The sequence below is a fragment of the Schistocerca cancellata genome, chromosome 1, assembly GCF_023864275.1.
Source record: "Schistocerca cancellata isolate TAMUIC-IGC-003103 chromosome 1, iqSchCanc2.1, whole genome shotgun sequence".
Taxonomy (NCBI): Eukaryota; Metazoa; Arthropoda; class Insecta; order Orthoptera; family Acrididae; genus Schistocerca; species Schistocerca cancellata.
Window position 1 is genome coordinate 642771764 of NC_064626.1, and position 21521 is coordinate 642793284.

General features: G+C 40.9%; 1 protein-coding gene across 1 annotated transcript in view; it reads left to right on the plus strand.

The window, feature by feature from the left end:
* The window catches only part of LOC126183340 (MMS19 nucleotide excision repair protein homolog), a 232206-nt gene that overhangs the window by 111306 nt on the left and 99379 nt on the right, over positions 1–21521 (plus strand). The window contains exons 8-10 of the mRNA XM_049925215.1: positions 5762–5882; positions 5975–6173; positions 6297–6391. Of these exons, the coding sequence (XP_049781172.1) occupies positions 5762–5882; positions 5975–6173; positions 6297–6391 (415 nt within the window). The remainder of the gene's footprint in view (positions 1–5761; positions 5883–5974; positions 6174–6296; positions 6392–21521) is intronic.

A 21521-nucleotide genomic window follows, 5' to 3' on the forward strand; every position in this document is an offset into this window, starting at 1 on the left:
TTAAGGTATCATTTGTCAATTGTATTATATTTTACACAGTTAAAACTTCTTTTAGATAGCCAGGTTTGCAATTTACTGATGACACCCAACTACGAAGAATGCTGGGTTGGGGCAAAAGAAACATAGAGCGTACAAATCTATATGCCATAGGAGAATAGAAATGCAGAGTGAGGGCAAATTGTTTGGTCCGTGTACTGTATTGCCTGGATTGCTTCTTTGCACCACTGTTTTTCCATTGGGTAGCTGTAAAGTATAAAGAAATGTCGCTAAAATGTTCCTGAAGAACTCTTTCCAGACTGTCATTTACACAGTTTCTTCTTTTCAGCACTGTAATCTATTCTGCCATTGTTTCCACCTTTTTTTCACACTGCTTAAGTTTCATCTGCAATCGTCTCACTTTTTTCCTAAGGGCCACAATTCTGAGAGAGACATCAGTCTGAACACTTGCATTACACTTCTCATGATTGCCATCAAATTCACACAATTTATTTGTGGTTTGGATCTAATTCCTTTCCTGAAACAAAATTAAAAGACTCCATCAGCAAAAATTACAAGCTCTAAAAATTCAGAAAGACACATTAACAGTAATGTGTATCCTGTTGCTAGTTAAAAACATGGTTTTACCTCAGAAACTGATGATTTATTCCAAACAAGTTGCCTTGTCTGATTGATTTTCAGTTGCAAATGGCCAGGAAAACTGAATAAACCTGGTATAACATCTTCCTACAACACCTGTCTATCAGCTCTTGGTCGAAGATATAGCTGTCTTTTGTAAATTGAGAGCTACAAGTGATGCCATGTTTTGATGGAGTCCAGTATTCCCTTTGTACTGTATGCACTGATTTCTTTAAAAGCACTGAACATGAACGAGCAAAACTGGAAAGATATTAGATATCTTTTACATCTACATCTACATCTACATTTATACTCCGCAAGCCACCCAACGGTGTGTGGCGGAGGGCACTTTACGTGCCACTGTCATTATCTCCCTTTCCTGTTCCAGTCGCGTATGGTTCGCGGGAAGAACGACTGTCTGAAAGCCTCTGTGCGCGCTCTAATCTCTCTAATTTTACATTCGTGATCTCCTCGGGAGGTATAAGTAGGGGGAAGCAATATATTCGATACCTCATCCAGAAACGCACCCTCTCGAAACCTGGCGAGCAAGCTACACCGCGATGCAGAGCGCCTCTCTTGCAGAGTCTGCCACTTGAGTTTGTTAAACATCTCCGTAACGCTATCACGGTTACCAAATAACCCTGTGACGAAACGCGCCGCTCTTCTTTGGATCTTCTCTATCTCCTCCGTCAACCCGATCTGGTACGGATCCCACACTGATGAGCAATACTCAAGTATAGGTCGAACGAGTGTTTTGTAAGCCACCTCCTTTGTTGATGGACTACATTTTCTAAGGACTCTCCCAATGAATCTCAACCTGGTACCCGCCTTACCAACAATTAATTTTATATGATCATTCCACTTCAAATCGTTCCGCACGCATACTCCCAGATATTTTACAGAAGTAACTGCTACCAGTGTTTGTTCCGCTATCATATAATCATACAATAAAGGATCCTTCTTTCTATGTATTCGCAATACATTACATTTGTCTATGTTAAGGGTCAGTTGCCACTCCCTGCACCAAGTGCCTATCCGCTGCAGATCTTCCTGCATTTCGCTACAATTTTCTAATGCTGCAACTTCTCTGTATACTACAGCATCATCCGCGAAAAGCCGCATGGAACTTCCGACACTATCTACTAGGTCATTTATATATATTGTGAAAAGCAATGGTCCCATAACACTCCCCTGTGGCACGCCAGAGGTTACTTTAACGTCTGTAGATGTCTCTCCATTGAGAACAACATGCTGTGTTCTGTTTGCTAAAAACTCTTCAATCCAGCCACACAGCTGGTCTGATATTCCGTAGGCTCTTACTTTGTTTATCAGACGACAGTGCGGAACTGTATCGAACGCCTTCCGGAAGTCAAGGAAAATGGCATCTACCTGGGAGCCTGTATCTAATATTTTCTGGGTTTCATGAACAAATAATGCGAGTTGGGTTTCACACGATCGCTGTTTCCGGAATCCATGTTGATTCCTACATAGTAGATTCTGAGTTTCCAAAAACGACATGATACTCGAGCAAAAGACATGTTCTAAAATTCTACAACAGATCGACGTCAGAGAGATAGGTCTATAGTTTTGCGCATCTGCTCGACGACCCTTCTTGAAGACTGGGACTACCTGTGCTCTTTTCCAATCATTTGGAACCTTCTGTTCCTCTAGAGACTTGCGGTACACGGCTGTTAGAAGGGGGGCAAGTTCTTTCGCGTACTCTGTGTAGAATCGAATTGGTATCCCGTCAGGTCCAGTGGACTTTCCTCTGTTGAGTGATTCCAGTTGCTTTTCTATTCCTTGGACACTTATTTCAATGTCAGCCATTTTTTCGTTGGTGCGAGGATTTAGAGAAGGAACTGCAGTGCGGTCTTCCTCTGTGAAACAGCTTTGGAAAAAGGTGTTTAGTATTTCAGCTTTACGCTTGTCATCCTCTGTTTCAATGCCATCATCGTCCCAGAGTGTCTGGACATGATGTTTCGAGCCACTTACTGATTTAACGTAAGACCAGAACTTCCTAGGATTTTCTGTCAAGTCGGTACCTAGTATTTTACTTTCGAATTCACTGAACGCTTCACGCATAGCCCTCCTTACGCTAACTTTGACATCGTTTAGCTTCTGTTTGTCTGAGAGGTTTTGGCTGCGTTTAAACTTGGAGTGAAGCTCTCTTTGCTTTCGCAGTAGTTTCCTAACTTTGTTGTTGTACCACGGTGGGTTTTTCCCGTCCCTCACAGTTTTGCTCGGCACGTACCTGTCTAAAACGCATTTAACGGTTGCCTTGAACTTTTTCCATAAACACTCAACATTGTCAGTGTCGGAACAGAAATTTTCGTTTTGATCTGTTAGGTAGTCTGAAATCTGCCTTCTATTACTTTTGCTAAACAGATAAACCTTCCTCCCTTTTTTTATATTCCTATTAACTTCCATATTCAGGGATGCTGCAACGGCCTTATGATCACTGATTCCCTGTTCTGCACTTACAGAGTCGAAAAGTTCGGGTCTGTTTGTTATCAGTAGGTCCAAGATGTTATCTCCACGAGTCGGTTCTCTGTTTAATTGCTCGAGGTAATTTTCGGATAGTGCACTCAGTATAATGTCACTCGATGCTCTGTCCCTACCACCCGTCCTAAACATCTGAGTGTCCCAGTCTATATCTGGTAAATTGAAATCTCCACCTAAGACCATAACATGCTGAGAAAATTTATGTGAAATGTATTCCAAATTTTCTCTCAGTTGTTCTGCCACTAATGCTGCTGAGTCGGGGGGTCGGTAAAAGGAGCCAATTATTAACCTTGCTCGGTTGTTGAGTGTAACCTCCACCCATAATAATTCACAGGAACTATCCACTTCTACTTCACTACAGGATAAACTACTACTAACAGCGACGAACACTCCGCCACCGGTTGCATGCAATCTATCCTTTCTAAACACCGTCTGTGCCTTTGTAAAAATTTCGGCAGAAATGGGATTCAACTTCTCGAACACGCTATATATATTACAGATGGAATTGAATACACTTCCTGTTCTCAATCAGTTACTGCATCGATATGCAACACAACTCTTGACCATGTTTGTTAAGAAAGGAAACAGAATCACTTTAAAGTCACAAGCAAAAGAACAACAAAAAGTACTACTGCCCTGTTACAATAAGGCAACTCCACCAAAGACCATCACGGTTTTCTAGGCAGAGATGCCTTTCAGTAGTCTCTTCAGTTAAGCATTGAACTCACTGGGTACAACCTATGTTCAGACTTGTGGATCAAAATACTTGTTTATTGAATTTCGACATATGATATAACTGGCAGAAAATACCACCTATAACAATTGGTGATAAAATACCATGTAACATGTGGGTGAAAACATGTAGGTTCAACAGTTTGTAACCACCTCTGCTGTTCTAAGGTGTTATTGTAATTGCTCCACTTCGTAGGTTTTAAAGACAGTTTTGTATCAGATTTATCTGCACGAATCCACATTCTCCTTGTAACAGAGCAGTTAAAAATTTTTGGTTTGGAATTGATATAGGTCTCATTCATGGAGCAGACTTACCATAATTTTTTAAAGGCAATATATCTCTTCCTTTTTTACTCTCTACTGATAACAATAGTGAAATTATAGCTCAGTAACAATTCATTTGGTTTATTAACCATTAAAGTACAGCTCAAATGTCAGACATTTCATTCACACTGTTTCAGTATCTTTACCTGATATTACTCATAGGCAGCTAGCCTGCTGTTTGCATTTTTACAATAGATGGAATAAGTTGCAGTAGCTGAAGAGCCTCTAGCACTATTATTTTATTCTGTAACAACTGAAACATCATCTTCTCCTATGTAAGAACAGTAGCCAGCAGTGACAGCCATATTCTTGTTCATAGTACAGTCCCACTATATCATACTGCTAAGTGCTGCAGACCGTCCAAGGAGAACCTGCAGCATTTCATTACAAATTGTGGCATAACTTTGCAGAACAAAAAGTATAACTGAAGCACCATTTGTAGCTAATGACATATTTGAATGTGCAGAGGATATTAATTGTTCTAAATTCTGTTCTCTTATACTGTCCCTGTTTATCTGTATGTACATAATAATGCATACTTTAGGAGCAAAACTAGCTAATGACTGAATAGCAGTGACATTGAGTTATTGAAAGGTGCATGAAAGAGACTGAAACAAACCCCTCCCCCAACACACACACACACACACACACACACACACAAACACACACACACAGACTTGTACGGTTACATTGCATTGACTGAGTACACTGTGCTGGGGCTGCAGTTCTACCTTCAGGTGGGGTGAAGGGTTGTGTTGAATGGCGTGGGCAAGGGGACAAGGGTGGTGGGGAGTAGGAGGGAGGGAAGGCAAAAGATGGATGATGACTGGGAGGGAGGCAGCAGATGCAGGGGTAGGAATGCGACCCAGGCACCTGCTCCAGCAGAGGTGGGTTTGTGCAGCACATGATAACAAGCGATGTGGAAGAGTGGATTGGGAATGCTGGCACCAGTGTCACACTCCTATACTGTGCACCTGCTGCCTCTCTTCCATGTGTCAACCAGCCTTCCACAACCCTCCCTCCCACTCCCCAACTCCTTTCCCCCCTGTCCTCTCCAACCAACGCAACCCTTCAACCCAACCAGGCTGCAGAAATACAGCTCAGGCATCATGTATTTTATTCTTGCATGTAATTCTCACTTGCAGAGTTTTCATTGTTTCAGTGATCCTTGTCGTGGTTTGCAGCAACCTTAATTTATATACACCTGACTTTTATGGTGATCTTGAGATGCTGTTACTGCCCCTGTGCCAAAATATGTAATAATGTCAGGTGTTAATGCAAAGTTTCCTAGAGCGCCAAGAAAAGGCGTGACAATAAATGAGTTCTTTGCTCTGTGTAATTTTCTCCTGATAACTTAGTAAAACCATGTTGTTTTAAAAGCTAGTGATGAAGTAATGTGTATTCATTTTTTATTCATGGACATTCTTACAGTTTTCAGTGTCTTAAGTTATCTGATCTAGTTGACTAAATTAGTGCCCAAAAGGTTTGTTCTACATTGTGATCATGGTTATGAGTAATCACTTGTTTCATATTGTTCCAGGAAAGGAAAATTGTTGTCACTAAAGATCATTTGAACTTATGATTACAGATTACACCAGTTCTTCAAACACAGTACTACAGAGATCAGACTTTTACTGAAAAAGCACTTGTGTTGCAAACTATAACGAATTTTCTTAATGTCTGCAATAACAAAGGCCTGGTATCAGAAGGTATTTATATGATTCTGAAGCAGTAAAATAAAGTAGTGTGTTTTCCTATAAAATGGTTGTATCCATTCTCATTTATTTTACTTTTATTTCAGAAGCAGAAGAACTGCTGCAAATTCGTAGAGATTTGTGTTCCTTATATTTAGATGCAGTTGTGACAGAAAATGAAGAGATGTTAGTCGAAGCTCTTTGTGGACTGAGTATTATTATTAACTGTTTAGATAGTAATAGCCGCTGTAAGCTGTATGACATTTTAGCTGGTTGCCTCAAACAATCGAAAAAGAAAAAGTTAAGGTAACAATTATTTCTTTGATTATTATTGCTAACCCACCCAGATGTTATCCTGTTGATGGACCCCAAATAGAAGAAAATGAATAGTTACATCAGTTCTAATTCTTTTTAATTTCAAAATTTTAGACTTGAAGCCATTACGTGTTTTAAGAAACTGGCCAAAATACATACAGAAGAGATTATGAGTAACATGGTTAACTGTAAACTTCAAGTCTTTGAAGGTAAGATAATGAATTTTATGCTTTATGAATCATAAGCAACTAGTTTACTAAAATAAAGGTTGTTTGTGTGTGTGTGTGTGTGTGTGTGTGTGTGTGTGTGTATGTGTGTGTGTGTGTGTGTGTGTGTGTGTGTGGTGCATCACACAAGAAGATTCACAGAATGCCTTCTAAATGGAATTTTATTTATTTATTCGTGCAGCTCACATGCAGTTTAAAATTACAGACATATAACATCAGTAATACTATATATAACAGGAATATGAAAATACAAAACTACATATAAAACTAATTAAATGTCAATATCTAGGTTTCTAATCTATATAAGAACCATACCATCAGCTTTCATGAGGTCGCTCCAACTCCCCTGGCAGGAACGTAAGGGGCATTAATCTCTGATGTGCTTGATTTTCTGTTTTGGAGTCCCACAGTCACAACCAGAGACTACTCTGCAACACCCCATTTGTAAAGAGAGTCTGCACATCGTCCATGCCCAGTGTGAGCTCTGTTCAATTTGACACACAGTTTCCTGTCGAGTTCTGTGCTAGCAGTATCACAGTTATACTTTTGGAACCACTCACACACTTCAGGATTTTCAATAAGTTGACAGGTTTGGTTCCACAGGTCTCTCACCCACAGTATTACTGGCATCTAGCTTTTCTGCTTGCCATATTGGTGGGTTTCTTGAACGGAGTCTTTTTTGTTGTAAACATGGTATGTCTTCATGTATGGGTAAGTCCAGGTTCTTCTGTATCTTGCGGTATTCCTTAAGCAAGGCATCGTTTCTGTGGATTGCAGGTGGATAGATGTTACTCAGCAGAGGAAGCCAATAAATCAGTGTTGATCGGATTGCCCCAGTTATTCAACTGGGTGTGGATCAAGTTAATTTTTAACTGTTTAGCCACACTGGGGCACAATACTCGACTGCTGAGGAGACCAGCACAATGGATGATGTGCACAAGGTATCTGCTGAAGCTCCCAACATCATTCCACACAATTTTTGAATGATATTGTTACAAGTTTTTATCTTGGCAACAGTATTTTCAAGATGCTTTCCACGTGGAAGGGTGCATTCAAGGGTGACATCAAAGTACTTAGGGTACTTGTTAAGGCGAAGAGTGTTTCCATTAAGTTTCAGCCTGAGCTCCGCATTAGCTTGTTTGTTTGTTAAATGGAATGGACATACTTCAGTTTTACTTGTACCGGGATTGTCGCAACATTCTAAAATAGGTGCTCATAATGGCTAGATCTTCTGTGAGAATTGTCTTGGCTTGTCCTAGGTCCTTGGTTTTACAAGCAAGAGTGATATTGTCTGCGTACCAGAATTTTTTTGACCTGGTATGGGGAGATCAGAGAGGTATAGGTTGAATAATAGGGGGGCTAAGACGGGGCCCTGTGGTAGACCATTACTTAATTTCCTCTCCTTGCTCACATTTTCTCCCAAGTAAACATGGAAATATCTATTGTTTATCATGGTGTCCTACGGATCGGTGCGTGGAATGTCAGATCCCTTAATCGGGCAGGTAGGTTAGAAAATTTAAAAGGGGAAATGGATAGGTTAAAGTTAGATATAGTGGGAATTAGTGAAGTTCGGTGGCAGGAGGAACAAGACATCTGGTCAGGTGACTACAGGGTTATAAACACAAAATCAAATAGGGGTAATGCAGGAGTAGGTTTAACAATGAATAGGAAAATAGGAATGCGGGTGAGCTACTACAAACAGCATAGTGAACGCATTATTGTGGCCAAGATAGATACGAAGCCCACGCCTACTACAGTAGTACAAGTTTATATGCCAACTAGCTCTGCAGATGACGAAGAAATTGAAGAAATGTATGATGAAATAAAAGAAATTATTCAGATAGTATGATGAAATAAAAGAAATTATTCAGATAGTGAAGGGTGACAAAAATTTAACAGTCATGGGTGACTGGAATTCGGTAGTAGGAAAAGGAAGAGAAGGAAACGTTGTAGGTGAATATGGATTGGGGCTAAGAAATGAAAGAGGAAGCCGTCTGGTAGAATTTTGCACAGAGCACAACTTAATCATAGCTAACACTTGGTTCATGAAGGCTGTATACATGGAAGAAGCCTGGAGATACAGGTTTCAGATAGATTATATAATGGTAAGACAGAGATTTAGGAACCAGGTTTTAAATTGTAAGACATTTCCAGGGGCAGGTATGGACTCTGACCACAATCTATTGGTTATGAACTGTAGATTAAAACTGAAGAAACTGCAAAAAGGCGGGAATTTAAGGAGATGGGACCAGAGGTTGTACAGAGTTTCAGGGAGAGCATAAGGGAACTATTGACAGGAATGGGGGAAAGAAATACAGTAGAAGAAGAATGGGTAGCTTTGAGGGATGAAGTAGTGAAGGCAGCAGAGGATCAAATAGGTAAAAAGACGAGGGCCAGTAGAAATCCTTGGGTAACAGAAGATATATTGAATTTAATTGATGAAAGGAGAAAATATAAAAACGCAGTAAATGAAGCAGGCAAAAAGGAATAAAAACGTCTCAAAAATGAGGTCGACAGGAAGTGCAAAACGGCTAAGCAGGGATGGCTAGAGGACAAATGTAAGGATGTAGAGGCTTATTTCACTAGGGGTAAGGAGATACCTTTGGAGATAAGAGAACCACTTGCATGAACATCAAAAGAGCTCAGATGGAAACCCAGTTCTAAGCAAAGAAGGGAAAGCAGAAAGGTGGAAGGAGTATATACAGGGTCTATACAAGGGCGATGTACTGGAGGACAATATTATGGAAATGGAAGAGGATGTAGATGAAGATGAAATGGGAGATATGATACTGCGTGAAGAGTTTGCCAGAGCACTGAAAGACCTGAGTCGAGACAAGGCCCCCGGAGTAGACAACATTCCATTGGAACTACTGACGGCCTTGGGAGAGCCAGTCCTGACAAAACTCTACCATCTGGTGAGCAAGATGTATGAAACACGCGAAATACCCTCAGACTTCAAGAAGAATATAATAATTCCAATCCCAAAGAAAGCAGGTGTTGACAGATGTGAAAATTACCGAACTATCAGTTTAATAAGTCACAGCTGCAAAATACTAACACAAATTCTTTACAGACGAATGGAAAAACTAGTAGAAGCCGACCTCAGGGATTCCGTAGAAATGTTGGAACACGTGAGGCAATACTGACCCTACGACTTATCTTAGAAGGTAGATTAAGGAAGGGCAAACCTACGTTTCTAGCATTTGTAGACTTAGAGAAAGCTTTTGACAATGTTGACTGGAATACTCTCTTTCAAATTCTAAAGATGGCAGGGGTAAAATACGGGGAGCGAAAGGCTATTTTCAATTTGTACAGTAATCAGATGGCAGTTATAAGACTCGAGGGACATGAAAGGGAAGCAGTGGTTGGGAAGGGAGTGAGACAGGGTTGTAGTCTCTCCCCGATGTTATTCAATGTGTATATTGAGCAAGCAGTGAAAGAAACAAAAGAAAAATTTGGAGTAGGTATTAAAATCCATGGAGAAGAAATAAAAACTTTGAGGTTCACCAATGACATTATAATTCTGTCAGAGACAGCAAAGGACTTGGAAGAGCAGTTGAACAGAATGGATAGTGTCTTGAAAGGAGGATATAAGATGAACATCAACAAAAGCAAAACGAGGATAATGGAATGTAGCCGAATTAAGTCGAGTGATGCTGAGGGAATTAGATTAGGAAATGAGACACTTAAAGTAGTAAAGGAGTTTTGCTATTTGGGGAGCAAAATAACTGATGATGGTCGAAGTAGAGAGGATATAAAATGTAGACTGGCAATGGCAAGGAAAGCGTTTCTGAAGAAGAGAAATTTGTTAACATCGAGTATAGATTTAAGTGTCAGGAAGTCATTTCTGAAAGTATTTGTATGGAGTGTAGCCATGTATGGAAGTGAAACATGGATGATAAATAGTTTAGACAAGAAGAGAATAGAAGCTTTTGAAATGTGGTGCTACAGAAGAATGCTGAAGATTAGATGGGTAGATCACATAACTAATGATGAAGTATTGAATAGGGGAGATGAAGCAGCTTGCACAGGATAGAGTAGCATGGAGAGCTGCATCAAACCAGTCTCAGGACTGAAGGCCACAACAACAACAATGTCATGGTGTTGATGAGAGTTACAATTTTTTGGCATTGGATACATTTTAGTAATTTGTATATCATCCCTTCTCTCCAGACTGTGTCATATGCCACACTTATGTCTACGAACGCAACAGATGTCTTCATGTTTTTCTGGAAACCAGCCTCTATGAAAGTTGTTAGGGACACTACCTGGTTGCAGCAACTTCTCTGAGACCTGAAATCCGCTTGCTCAGCTGGAATATGTTCCTGGATGAAGCCGCTAATTCTGTTATAGATGAGACTCTCCAAGAGTTTATAAGTACAGCTCAAAAGGGAAATTGGTCTGGAGCTTTGTGGGTGGTCAGCTGGTTTACCCAGTTTCAAAATAGCCACAATTTTTGTTCTCTTTAGCTCATTGGGCAGTGATCCACTATCTAGGATGTTGGAGAAGAAGTGGATCAGCCATTTTTTTTCACCATTACCCATGTTCATCAGAAATTCTGAGTGTATATTAGCCAGACCAGGCTCTTTACCATGTTTCGTTTGTTTCAAGGCCTCATCCAATTCAGCCAGTGTAAATGGTGAAGAAAAATTGGATTCGTTTGGGCATTGGGCTTTTAGAGAGGGAGTTCTTGTTTTATTTTAGAAGTATGCTTTTTGTCATGGGATGTTAGATGTTTGACAAATAAAAATTCTAAATGGGAATTCATCTGAGAAGCCACTCTCTTTATTGATGTCTAGTAATGATTATGGGTCTTCTACAGGAAAGACACCTTCTGTGTTTTTATCGAGGTGGAAAAATTCATCACGGTAAAACTCCTTCAGAACAGTTTATGGAATGACACTTTTTATTATGAATGTTTAAATAGTTTGGATGACATTAGTGTTGAAATATCTAAAATTGGGTGTGTGAAGATGATGTGATGGACATCATTCCTAAGCTGATTCTTCATTATTTGAAATGCCAGTTGTTCATGGGTCTTAAACAAATTCGGAGAGAGCTGAAGTCTTCAAAAACTTCGAAGACTGCCTGGAAACTGTCTACACTAATGGACAGCTGACGTATGCTAAGGTTAGTTAACTATATCCACATACTTTTCATTTCATTATATAAATTTCTTGAATGAATCAGTTCATGTACTGCAATTGCTGTAGTAATATGAACTTCCTTGGGTCACAAACAGCGCAGGTGACATCTTGCAGTAGAATTGGTGAACTAGGAGAGTCAGCAAACTTTCTCTTCTACTCACTATGGTACGTGTTTCTTTGTTCTAAGGCACCAGGTCCCACTGTTGAGTTCCTCAAGGAAATGTGCTGGCATCTGTGGCTCAGATTCCCCTCCCCCTTGTGTAATTGGCATTCTATTTAGTGCTGCTTCTATGCTGACCAGTATTGCGTTAAGACCTTCGTCATCCAATTGCAGCCATCAGAAAATCTTACTTGGACAGCATTTGACAGATCCTACCATCCGCCTCCACCATCTCCCAACCAAGGCATTTGTGGGGTAATGAATTTCCACTTGATAGCTTGCTGGGCAAGATATTCTTACGTTTTTCTTCCCGTGAGAGCACGCCAGAGCTCTTTCACCTCTGTGTGCACAGAATGAAAGGTAGCAGCATTGTCAGTATATATTGTGTTGGACATTCTTTGTCTTCCCACAAACCTTTGCAAGGCTCGAAGAAATTTTTCATTTGATATAACCGAGCATAGTTCCAGTAGCAGGTCATGTGTTATTGTTCATGTGAATAGAGCACTATGTGCCTTATTCTAGTATGTTCCTGTCAGATGTGTAACGGGTCAGCAAAGTCAATACCTGTTACTTCAAATAGTTCCAGTGATGCTACTCATTCAACTGGTAACCCTGGTAACCGAGTCTAGTCTCTGTTGAGCAAAGTGACCCTTCACCATCTTGCAGGATAGGCATCAGTGTAGAACATTTTTAACTACCTGTGTAGTGCTAAGAATCCAGTATCCTGTTCTCAGTTCATCTAACACTATCATTACTCCAGGGTGGTGCTGTCAAATATGAGTCTGCTGGATCAGTAAGCTGGTGAAATGGTTGTATTAGTTGAGAAGAATAGTTTGGCATTGGTCTCTGGGTAATCCCACAAACTACAAATGTCCACTGAGACTAATAAGACCACTATCCAGGAACAAGTTGATACGAGCTATCTTTGAATTTTGTGCAGAGCACACAGTTCAATCACTAAATGTTGTGGAACAACCTGAGTCCATTAAGTAAGTGCTCTGGGCAAGTCTGATGCTGTCAGTTCACCAGGTGCCCCATTTTCATTTAGCTGTCATTTGAAGCAAGTGTCCATCCTGTGATTTGCAGTAGTTAATATACCACATAACTGTTAAAATAGGGAGTACTGTTTTTACTGTGAAGGACTAGTCTGTTAATTTATTCCTTGGCAAAGAATGGTCTTTCACCTATATAAATCATGCTACCATGTTCTTTTCTTTGTTGACAGAACGGGCTCATGGAACCATATAGTAGCATACTGAAGTTTTGCTTGCTGTGGTATCTCTGGAGAGCAGATCAGCCGAGTTTTTCTCACCAGGGCAGTGTCTCCAGTGTGATAGATTTGTTAGTTTTTGTATACTGTTTGACACAAAGGTCTTCCATCAGTTAGGGTCATGTCATATCCATCCTAAGACTGTTCAATTCAGTCATCTCACAGTGTTGTACAACTCACATCGTGGCTTGCAGCCTTACAGAAATAATGAACTAGTCATGGTCCAAGAAGTGTTGCTTGAAGTTTTAGCCATGGAAGAGTTATCCTCTTAATGGGACCTAGGTTTGTTTCTGCTGCACACTAAATGGACACGTTTGGTGTACCATACATAAAAGACTGCTGTGTAGGCCTTTTCTGATACTTGGGAAACACATCTGCATCTACAAACCACTATGAGATGCATAGCAGAGGGTAAATCCCATTGTACCAGTTATTAAGGCTTTTTCCTGTTCCATCCCTCAGAACACATTCAAAGATTCCGCAACAAATCAACATCAAAGATATTGGATGGTAGTTTTGCGGATCACGTCGACTACCCTTGACTGGGCATAGTGTTTTGTTTGAGCGATCTGCAGTAGATTATAGTTAGAAGAAGGGCTAACACAGCTACAAATTCAATATAGAATCTAACAGGGATTCCATTGGGACCTAGAGATTTGTTCAATTTAAACGATTTCAGCTGTTTGTTGACACCACTGACACTAATAATTATTTCGCTTATCTTTTCAGTGGCACAAGGATTAAATTGGGGAAATTCTCCTTGGGGTTTTCCTTTTTAAAGGAACATTTGAAAATGAAGTTAAGCATTTCGGTTTTTGCTTTGTTACCCTCAATTTCATTTCCTGTCTCAGTCACTAGAAACTGGACACTAAATTTTTTCACATGACCAGAATTTCTTTGGTTTCTGTGGAAGACCATGTGATGATATTCTGCTGTGATACTCATTGAAGGCATCATACATCGCTCTCTTGACAACCAAATGTGTTTCATTCAGCATGTCTCCATCTATAGCCTTATGCTTTGTTTTACACCTATTATGCAGTTTTTCGTTTCTTTAGACGTTACTTTACAGGGACTGTATATCATGCAGGTTCCCTCCCATTATTAATTGTTCTACTAGTAGATATCTATTCAGTGCATAGTCAACTATTCTAACTGCATCATGGTCACTGATACCAGTTTCGATGTGGACATCCTCCAAGAGCAGGTCTATTTGTTGCTGTTAGATCCAATATATTTCCATCATGAGTGGGGTTCCTAACTATCTGTTCTACACACTTTTTGGAGAAGGTATTTAGTAAAGTGTCACAGAATGTCTTATCATGCCCACTAATAACAACACTAATTTTTCCAATTAATTGTTGGATGATTAAAGTCTATACTGATGATTACAGCATGATTGGGGAACATACAAGTGAAATGAGGTTTTCTCCAAATTTTTTGGTTACATCAGGAGATGAGTCTGGTGGGGGATTATCATTTTATGCCCACCACTCATACTGAGTGTTGCTCAAACAATCACACGTGCAGCTTCAGTGAATTTGAGTTTCATGTCTACTAGAAGTACACCACCTCCATTTCCAGTTGGCCTATCCTTTCGATATTTTCCCGAAAAATCTCACTGCTATCAATTTCAGGTTTCAGTCAGCTCTCTGGTACCTAGTATTATCTTAGCTTCACTGGTTTTCATGAGTGCTTCAAATTCTGGCATTTTGTTGCAAATGCTTCAGTAGTTTACCATTAGGGTTTTAACACTCTCACCTGTGGGAGATATCTCTTTCGATCTTACACTGGTACTTGGGGGTTTCCTACAGCTATTGTTATCTGGATTGGATAGTGTGTCGCCTAATCTGAAAAGCCCTTGTGTATAACCTAACATAGCAGCCTCTGATGTGTAGTGCATACCTGACTCTTTTAGGGGGACCCTACAGTTCTCAACCATTTGACATAAGCCCAGAAAGTTGCAGTGTAGCTTGTCACTGACTTTCGAAGTCTTTGGTTCAGTCCTTTCATTCATCACAGATCCAAAGGTCCACAATCAAATCTGGGGACAATGATGCAAATTGTGAGCATCGTCGAAACTCCATGTGCAAGGCTGGTCTTCTCAACCTTCTCTGTCAGTCACTGGAATGACCCAAGAATAACCTCAGAGCACAGATGGCAGGCATCTTTTGTTCCAGTGTGTGCCACAATCTGCAGTTGGTTGCAGCCTGTTCCCTCAGTGGCTGCTGGAATAGCCTTTCAACAGGTTGAGTGAGACACCCAGGCATATACACTGAGTGAACCTGGTGCCCTTTCCTGTCCTTTGCTGCCATTTGCCTAAGAGATACTGTCATTTGCCATACATTTGAACTGCTGACAATTACTAGACCCCTACCCTTTTGCGACTGCCTCCTCCTGATACCAGACAAAACAGGTTTCCCCAAAGCAGGCGAAATGAGTCCCACTGACTCATTTTCAGTTTCAGTGAAAGCCAACACCTCAGATTTCTTGGTTAGGGGGACTGGTAGAACACCCTGAGTCCTTCCTGGCCCCATCCACCCTTTACAGGATGCCTAGATTACCATTGACATGCCACTTGCAGTCAGGTGGATGAGTAAAGACAGATCCTGTACTTTCTGCAGAGGAGACAGCATCCACAGGAGAGGATAATATTTACGTTATCTCTAGTACAGGTATCACAGGTACACGACTCTCCAACACACCAATTTACAGCAGCTGTCAGTCGTTTGACAGTAGTCAGGGCGATGTCCAGTGCTTACAAATGTCACCCAACTCATCCCATGTTTGAGAACAATATTCACAGTGGGGCTGCATTTTGGCTGATGCAATGTATTACAAGACAGAGAATGAATAAATTTAAATTAAACCCACTGATTAGCTTTTAATCTGTTAAGCTAAAAAGTCGCTAATTACGTATAAGAATTGGAGGAAATGCACAATGGACTTCCGATTCAGTTCCTGCAGAAACACCAACCCATTAGTCCATGTGTATGTTTGAACATGGTGGTAAAGTTGATACCCATATTTTCCATTGTCTGTCAACAGGTAAGAGCTTGTCCCATTCAGTTCCTCCTGACCAAATTTCCTGGAAAAATACATTTCCATTGAAGGGCACAGATGACAATATACCCTATAGCTCTCAGGATCTGGCAATACTGCGAAATGCATCTCACTTAGTGGCAAGACATTCTATAATATTGTCAACGACATTGCTGTGCATAATGTTTAAGTCCATGTGTTCCAGAGGACTCCTAGTACCTCCATATCTGTAAAATTTATGACACCTTGTGACAGCCATATTTCAGTCAGTTGGCATGAGCTTTTGGCTCATTCGCCATTGTTAAGCTGAAGTGTCCTACGAGTGCCATAAGCTTGTAATACAAATTAATCATGGTGCTGTCATCTTCAGCATCTGCTACAAAATCATCCATGTATATGTTCTCTTCAACAAGTAAAACGGTTCAAGGAAAATTTATTTTATGCATTGTAGCAAGTTCTTTTAGTGCGACATGAGAAGAAATGGGCTGCAGGTGAGTCCTAAAGGTTCAAATGGCTCTGAGCACTATGGGACTCAACATCTTAGGTCATAAGTCCCCTAGAACTTAGAACTACTTAAACCTAATTAACCTAAGGACATCACACACACCCATGCCCGAAGCAGGATTCGAACCTGCGACCGTAGCAGGCCCGCGGTTCCGGACTGCAGCGCCAGAACCGCACGGCCACCGCGGCCGGCAGTCCTAAAGGTAGTCTGGTGAAGTGATACATAATCTTTTTTGTCAATTGTGATGTAGTTTCGTTATTGGTCTGTGATTACTTTAAATAAATAAAAACCCCACGAGATCTCTTTCTTTCCCATGAAGAACTAACTGTAAAAATGCTTGTTTGATATTGGCAATTAAGACTACTGGATATAGACAGAATCACAGTAAAACTGAAAGAATGTCGGGAAGGAAATTAGGGCCTATTTCTAAAGAGTCATTCAGTGAATGAGCATTCTTTTCACGTGACAAACCATTGAATGCCACCCTCCTTTTCATGACATCAAACTTTTCTTTATTTACTGCATGAAGTGGCAGATAAACTGTGTCGCTGGATGTATGTCCAGGAGGTGCGATTTCATGTCTCTTTCTTCCACATATCTCTCTTTGATGTGGCCTTTCATTTATGCCTTGTAAATGTGTTTCAGGTTGGTGCTCTTTGTTATGTTTTTCTCCAGTGAAATAAATTTCTTCTTTGTTTGCTGAAGATTATTACATACCATAACATAGGGTTTTTTGGGGAAAGGGGCCACTCTTCTACTTTCTCCCACTAAGAATCCAACCTAGAATGGAAGGTATCAGTACAATGGATGATGTTAGCCAAATCTAAAGAGAATCTTTAACAATTTTCCAATAATAATCTGTTCCTATAAGGATCTCAATAGGAAGATCTGAGTCATTGTTTGTGTCTGCTAACTGAAGTATCAGGGTTTGCAGTAGTTTCCTTATATTGGAAGGTATAATTGGCTGCACGGCAAATGAGTATATGCTTTCAAATGCATTCACATATGTCATGGAATTGGTCCACATTCCCTTTAGAGTGAATTCTACGACTGTAAGGTGCACTGAAGCTGTGGAAGACATTTCAAAGGTGCTGACAGTTAGGTTGCAATGTTCTATAATTTCTAGCTTGGCAACTTGGAAATGAAGCTCAACTGACTAAAGAATGAGTAAGTCTGCTTAATACTCAATGTCCATCACCCAAACTTGAGCTATCGGAAGATAAGTAAAATCAGGTGAATTGATGTTGATTTTTCCCTTCAGAAGTAACGATAACTTTCTGAGAAGATGAAGCAGGAGTAACAGTGTCAGTACAGGCAGCTTTGTGATGATGTTTCATGCAACTAGAACATGAGACCTTGCCCTTCCTACTGCAGTTTTTAGTACTGTGATGCCGATGTACAAATATAAAACAGCGATTATCCTGCTTTAACTTATCTATACATTATTAGTTGTCAGTCACTATAGTGCAGTCTTGGACACAATGAGTGTGAGCTTCACAAATTACACAGTATGGCCATAGTTCTTGTCTGGGTTTTTGCAAGTCTTTTTCTTGCTTTGAATTTATGTGAAGTGTCACTGCAGTGGGTTTGAAATTAGAGAATGTTAGATGATTTCCGCCAGTCTTTTGTGCAGCAAGAGCACCTTGAACTACTACTTCCAAAATATTCAGTAATTTCAGCACATCTCTTACAGTTCTACTATGGGTAACCCATTTTGGACATATTTCAGTAAGAAATTCTCAGAGAATTTTCGGAGTGAGAACTTTACCATATGCTACAATGGTTTTTTCTAGGGCATGTTTTGCTTGAATATGGTGGTTGCATTCCAGGAATGTACAATTCAGTGTTTCAGTTGTCACTGAGACTGTAGAGACATTAGTGCATCCAAATAATAGAGATGCACCAGTATAACGTGGTTCCTATGTCTGTACTGATTCAATAAATTTTCTTTGTTTCCTCATACACGCTAGCTGTTAGAGGTACTGCATCTAACAACTTTGGTTCGCCTGGCAGAAACCCCAAAAGGAAAACATATTTGTTTATTGTAGAAAGCAATGGATCGGCATCTCTGCAAAAGGATTCAAACTTAGTGGTTGATAGTTTGATAGACTTGAATACAGTGGGTTGTATGGACACTGTAAGTGACACAATATTAATCTACGATGTTAAGGCTGAATGCATATAATCAATTGCTTTTGCAGACTTCTGTATAATGTGTTTAATTTTGTATGTATATTCCTCACATATCTACACATCAGTGTCATTATCATTGTGACAGAGAAAATTGTGGATAGTGCCATCTAATGAAATGAGGTCTCTAAAGTGTCTTGAAGACTTTCCAGAAACTTCAAAACAGTTTTTCTGTAGTAAGTCCATCAACAGCTGCACAAAACTGCATAGTATTAGTCCTCTCATAAGTTGCCTTCTTTTCAAAGTTGCCTTATTTTCAAAATTTCTAGCTGGGTTTCTAAGTATTGTGGCATTATGTCTTATTAAAGATGACTATTGTAAACTTGTTTATGAGTGTGTTTGTGAATAGTTAAATGTCTGATAGAGAGTGTACATGGAAATGTAAAATGAATCAAACAAGGGAAACTCCAGGTAAGGATTTCAGCAATGTAAGAAAAGACAGATTGTGATTTACCGAAAAGAAGACATGTCACGTTGCAGACAGGCACAATTAAAGGACACTTACATAAAGCTTTCAGCCACAGTCTTCATCAGTAAAAAAGACACGCACGCACACACACACACACACACACACACACACACACACACACCTCATACACACGTGACTGCCAACTCCAGCACGTTGGGCCAGAATGCAAATGTACTTGGGGTGCAAGCAGCATCTGGAAGAGGCGGGGAAAAGGAAGGAACAGTAGTGTACAGGTGGGGAGAGAGATGAACGCTGTCTGGTGGAATGTGCAGGGACTAGGCTGCCAACAGGCACAGTGTCAGGAGGTTGAGAAAAAAGGAGGAAGATGGGCAGATGCATTGACAAAGAGCTGCAAATATGAGGGCGAGTCAAATGAAAACCTTAAATTTGTAATAACAAATTGACATTTCGTGCCATTGTTCTGTAAGTTGGTAAGCATGCTACAAACAGCGTGCAGAGTGGCCTGTAGGTGGCAGCATAGTGCAGATGCACACACATTGTCACACTATCGGTATAAAGATAGCTGTCCCACTCGTCTCTAAATGCCTCATTCCAGCCCAGCAGTCCTACTCTAATGTGGAAAAAAAGAGGCTATTGCCATAGTCTATGTTCTCCAAAAATTTCAAAATTTTTTTTGTATGCCTCCAAGTTTCACCTTGTTGCTGGTCGTAAACCTTTGGTTTCGTTGTTTAACCCTCACACTTCCTTGCCTGACAAGGCTCCACAAGCCTACAATGCTAGGCAGCATTCTTGTCTCACTACAATTATGAAATCCATTTTTGATCTACATCTAAACATGCCAGCGTGGACACCTTTTGCAATCTTCATTCGTGAAGAATTGCTTTGTTTCCATCTTGATATTGAAATGCAGTTCATGATTTGAGGGTTTCCCAATTACAAGCTCGCACATAGCAGCTGCCATTGCCGCTGACCAGGTTCTTCACCTGGTGGTCCGGTTTGTTCAACAAGGCTGGCCAGGTAAACCGCCGAGTCGGGCTTTGGACCCCTGTGCAACTATTTCTCCTTATGGTGTTGCTTCTCTGTTTTTGATGGTGTTTTGCTGTTGTCTATGTAAGACCTCCCTCTCAGAGTATTTGTTCCCGCAGTGTTATGGTGCAAGATTCTACACCTTCTCCAACAGGGCTTTTAGGGAGTTTCATGCACTAGAGTGTTAGCTAGGAGACATTTTTTTTGGACAGGGATTGATGGCGAAATTGTCTGTCTGTCTGTCTTTTTTTTCCTGGCTTGTGAGCAGTACACATGACAGCAGACAGTTTCCAGGGCATCTCTGTCGCCCGGCCTTCTCCACACCAGTCATGGGATGCATTTATGTAGACTTTGCGGGTCCCTTCTTTAATTTGTAGTGGCTCTTATTTGTGGATGCATTTTCAAGGTTTCCTTACATTCTTCAGGGTGTGTCGACATTGGCTGAAGTTACAGTTAGTGTGCTTTTGAAGGGTTGGTTTGTACTTGTTTCTGATAATGGGCCCCAGTTTGCTTCTCGCACCTTTCAATTGTTTTGTTCCCATCATGGCATTGCACAAGTTACTGATCAACAATTCCACCTTCAATCAAATAGTGAGGTGGAAAAATTAGTGTATACGTTCAAGTCTCAAATGAAAAAAAATTGTTGTGAATTTTCCCTGGACACTGCCTTTTCTGCTTTCTGAACATCTGTCACTTAACTCTTATGGAGGAGCGGAGCCCAACTGAGTAACTTCACAGCCAACAACCAAGCATGCTCTCCCACTTTCCGCGGCCTGTTTTGCACCTGCCATGGTTGGGTACAGCCAAAGAGCTGGTGCTGTGCCTCTTTGATCAGTTGTGCCACCACTCGCCACCAGAAGCTCTCAGTTTGCTGGTGCAGCCCCGTAGCCCGCCTTGCCACCCTCTGCCTTGAGCCCATCATCGCCTGGTGTGGAGATGCCCCCATCCCATTGGCTGCCTCTTCCACAAGCGATGCCTTGGGATTTCAGCTTCCTGGCACCTGGCATGGGTCCATCTCTGTCATCAGCTCCATTGCCACAGCTTACTTTTCCAGCCTCTCCTGCCCCCCTCACCATCATCACCGCAGCCATTGATGCCCTTGGATCCAGCTATGTCTCCTTTGCATTGTGGCTTGCCTGCTGATGATTGGCACTCTCCTTCTCGATGCTGTCATCGGGTGTCGTACGGGACAACTGCCCTTGGGATTGTCTGCATCTTCGTGCGCTCTGGCTCAAAGCCCTGATGCCTGCCTGGCACAGTGTCCCACTCCCGCTGTCGGCACCAGATGCCTCTGGTCCAGTTCCAATGGATATGTCTCTCGTTAGGCCACCTGCGTCTCCTG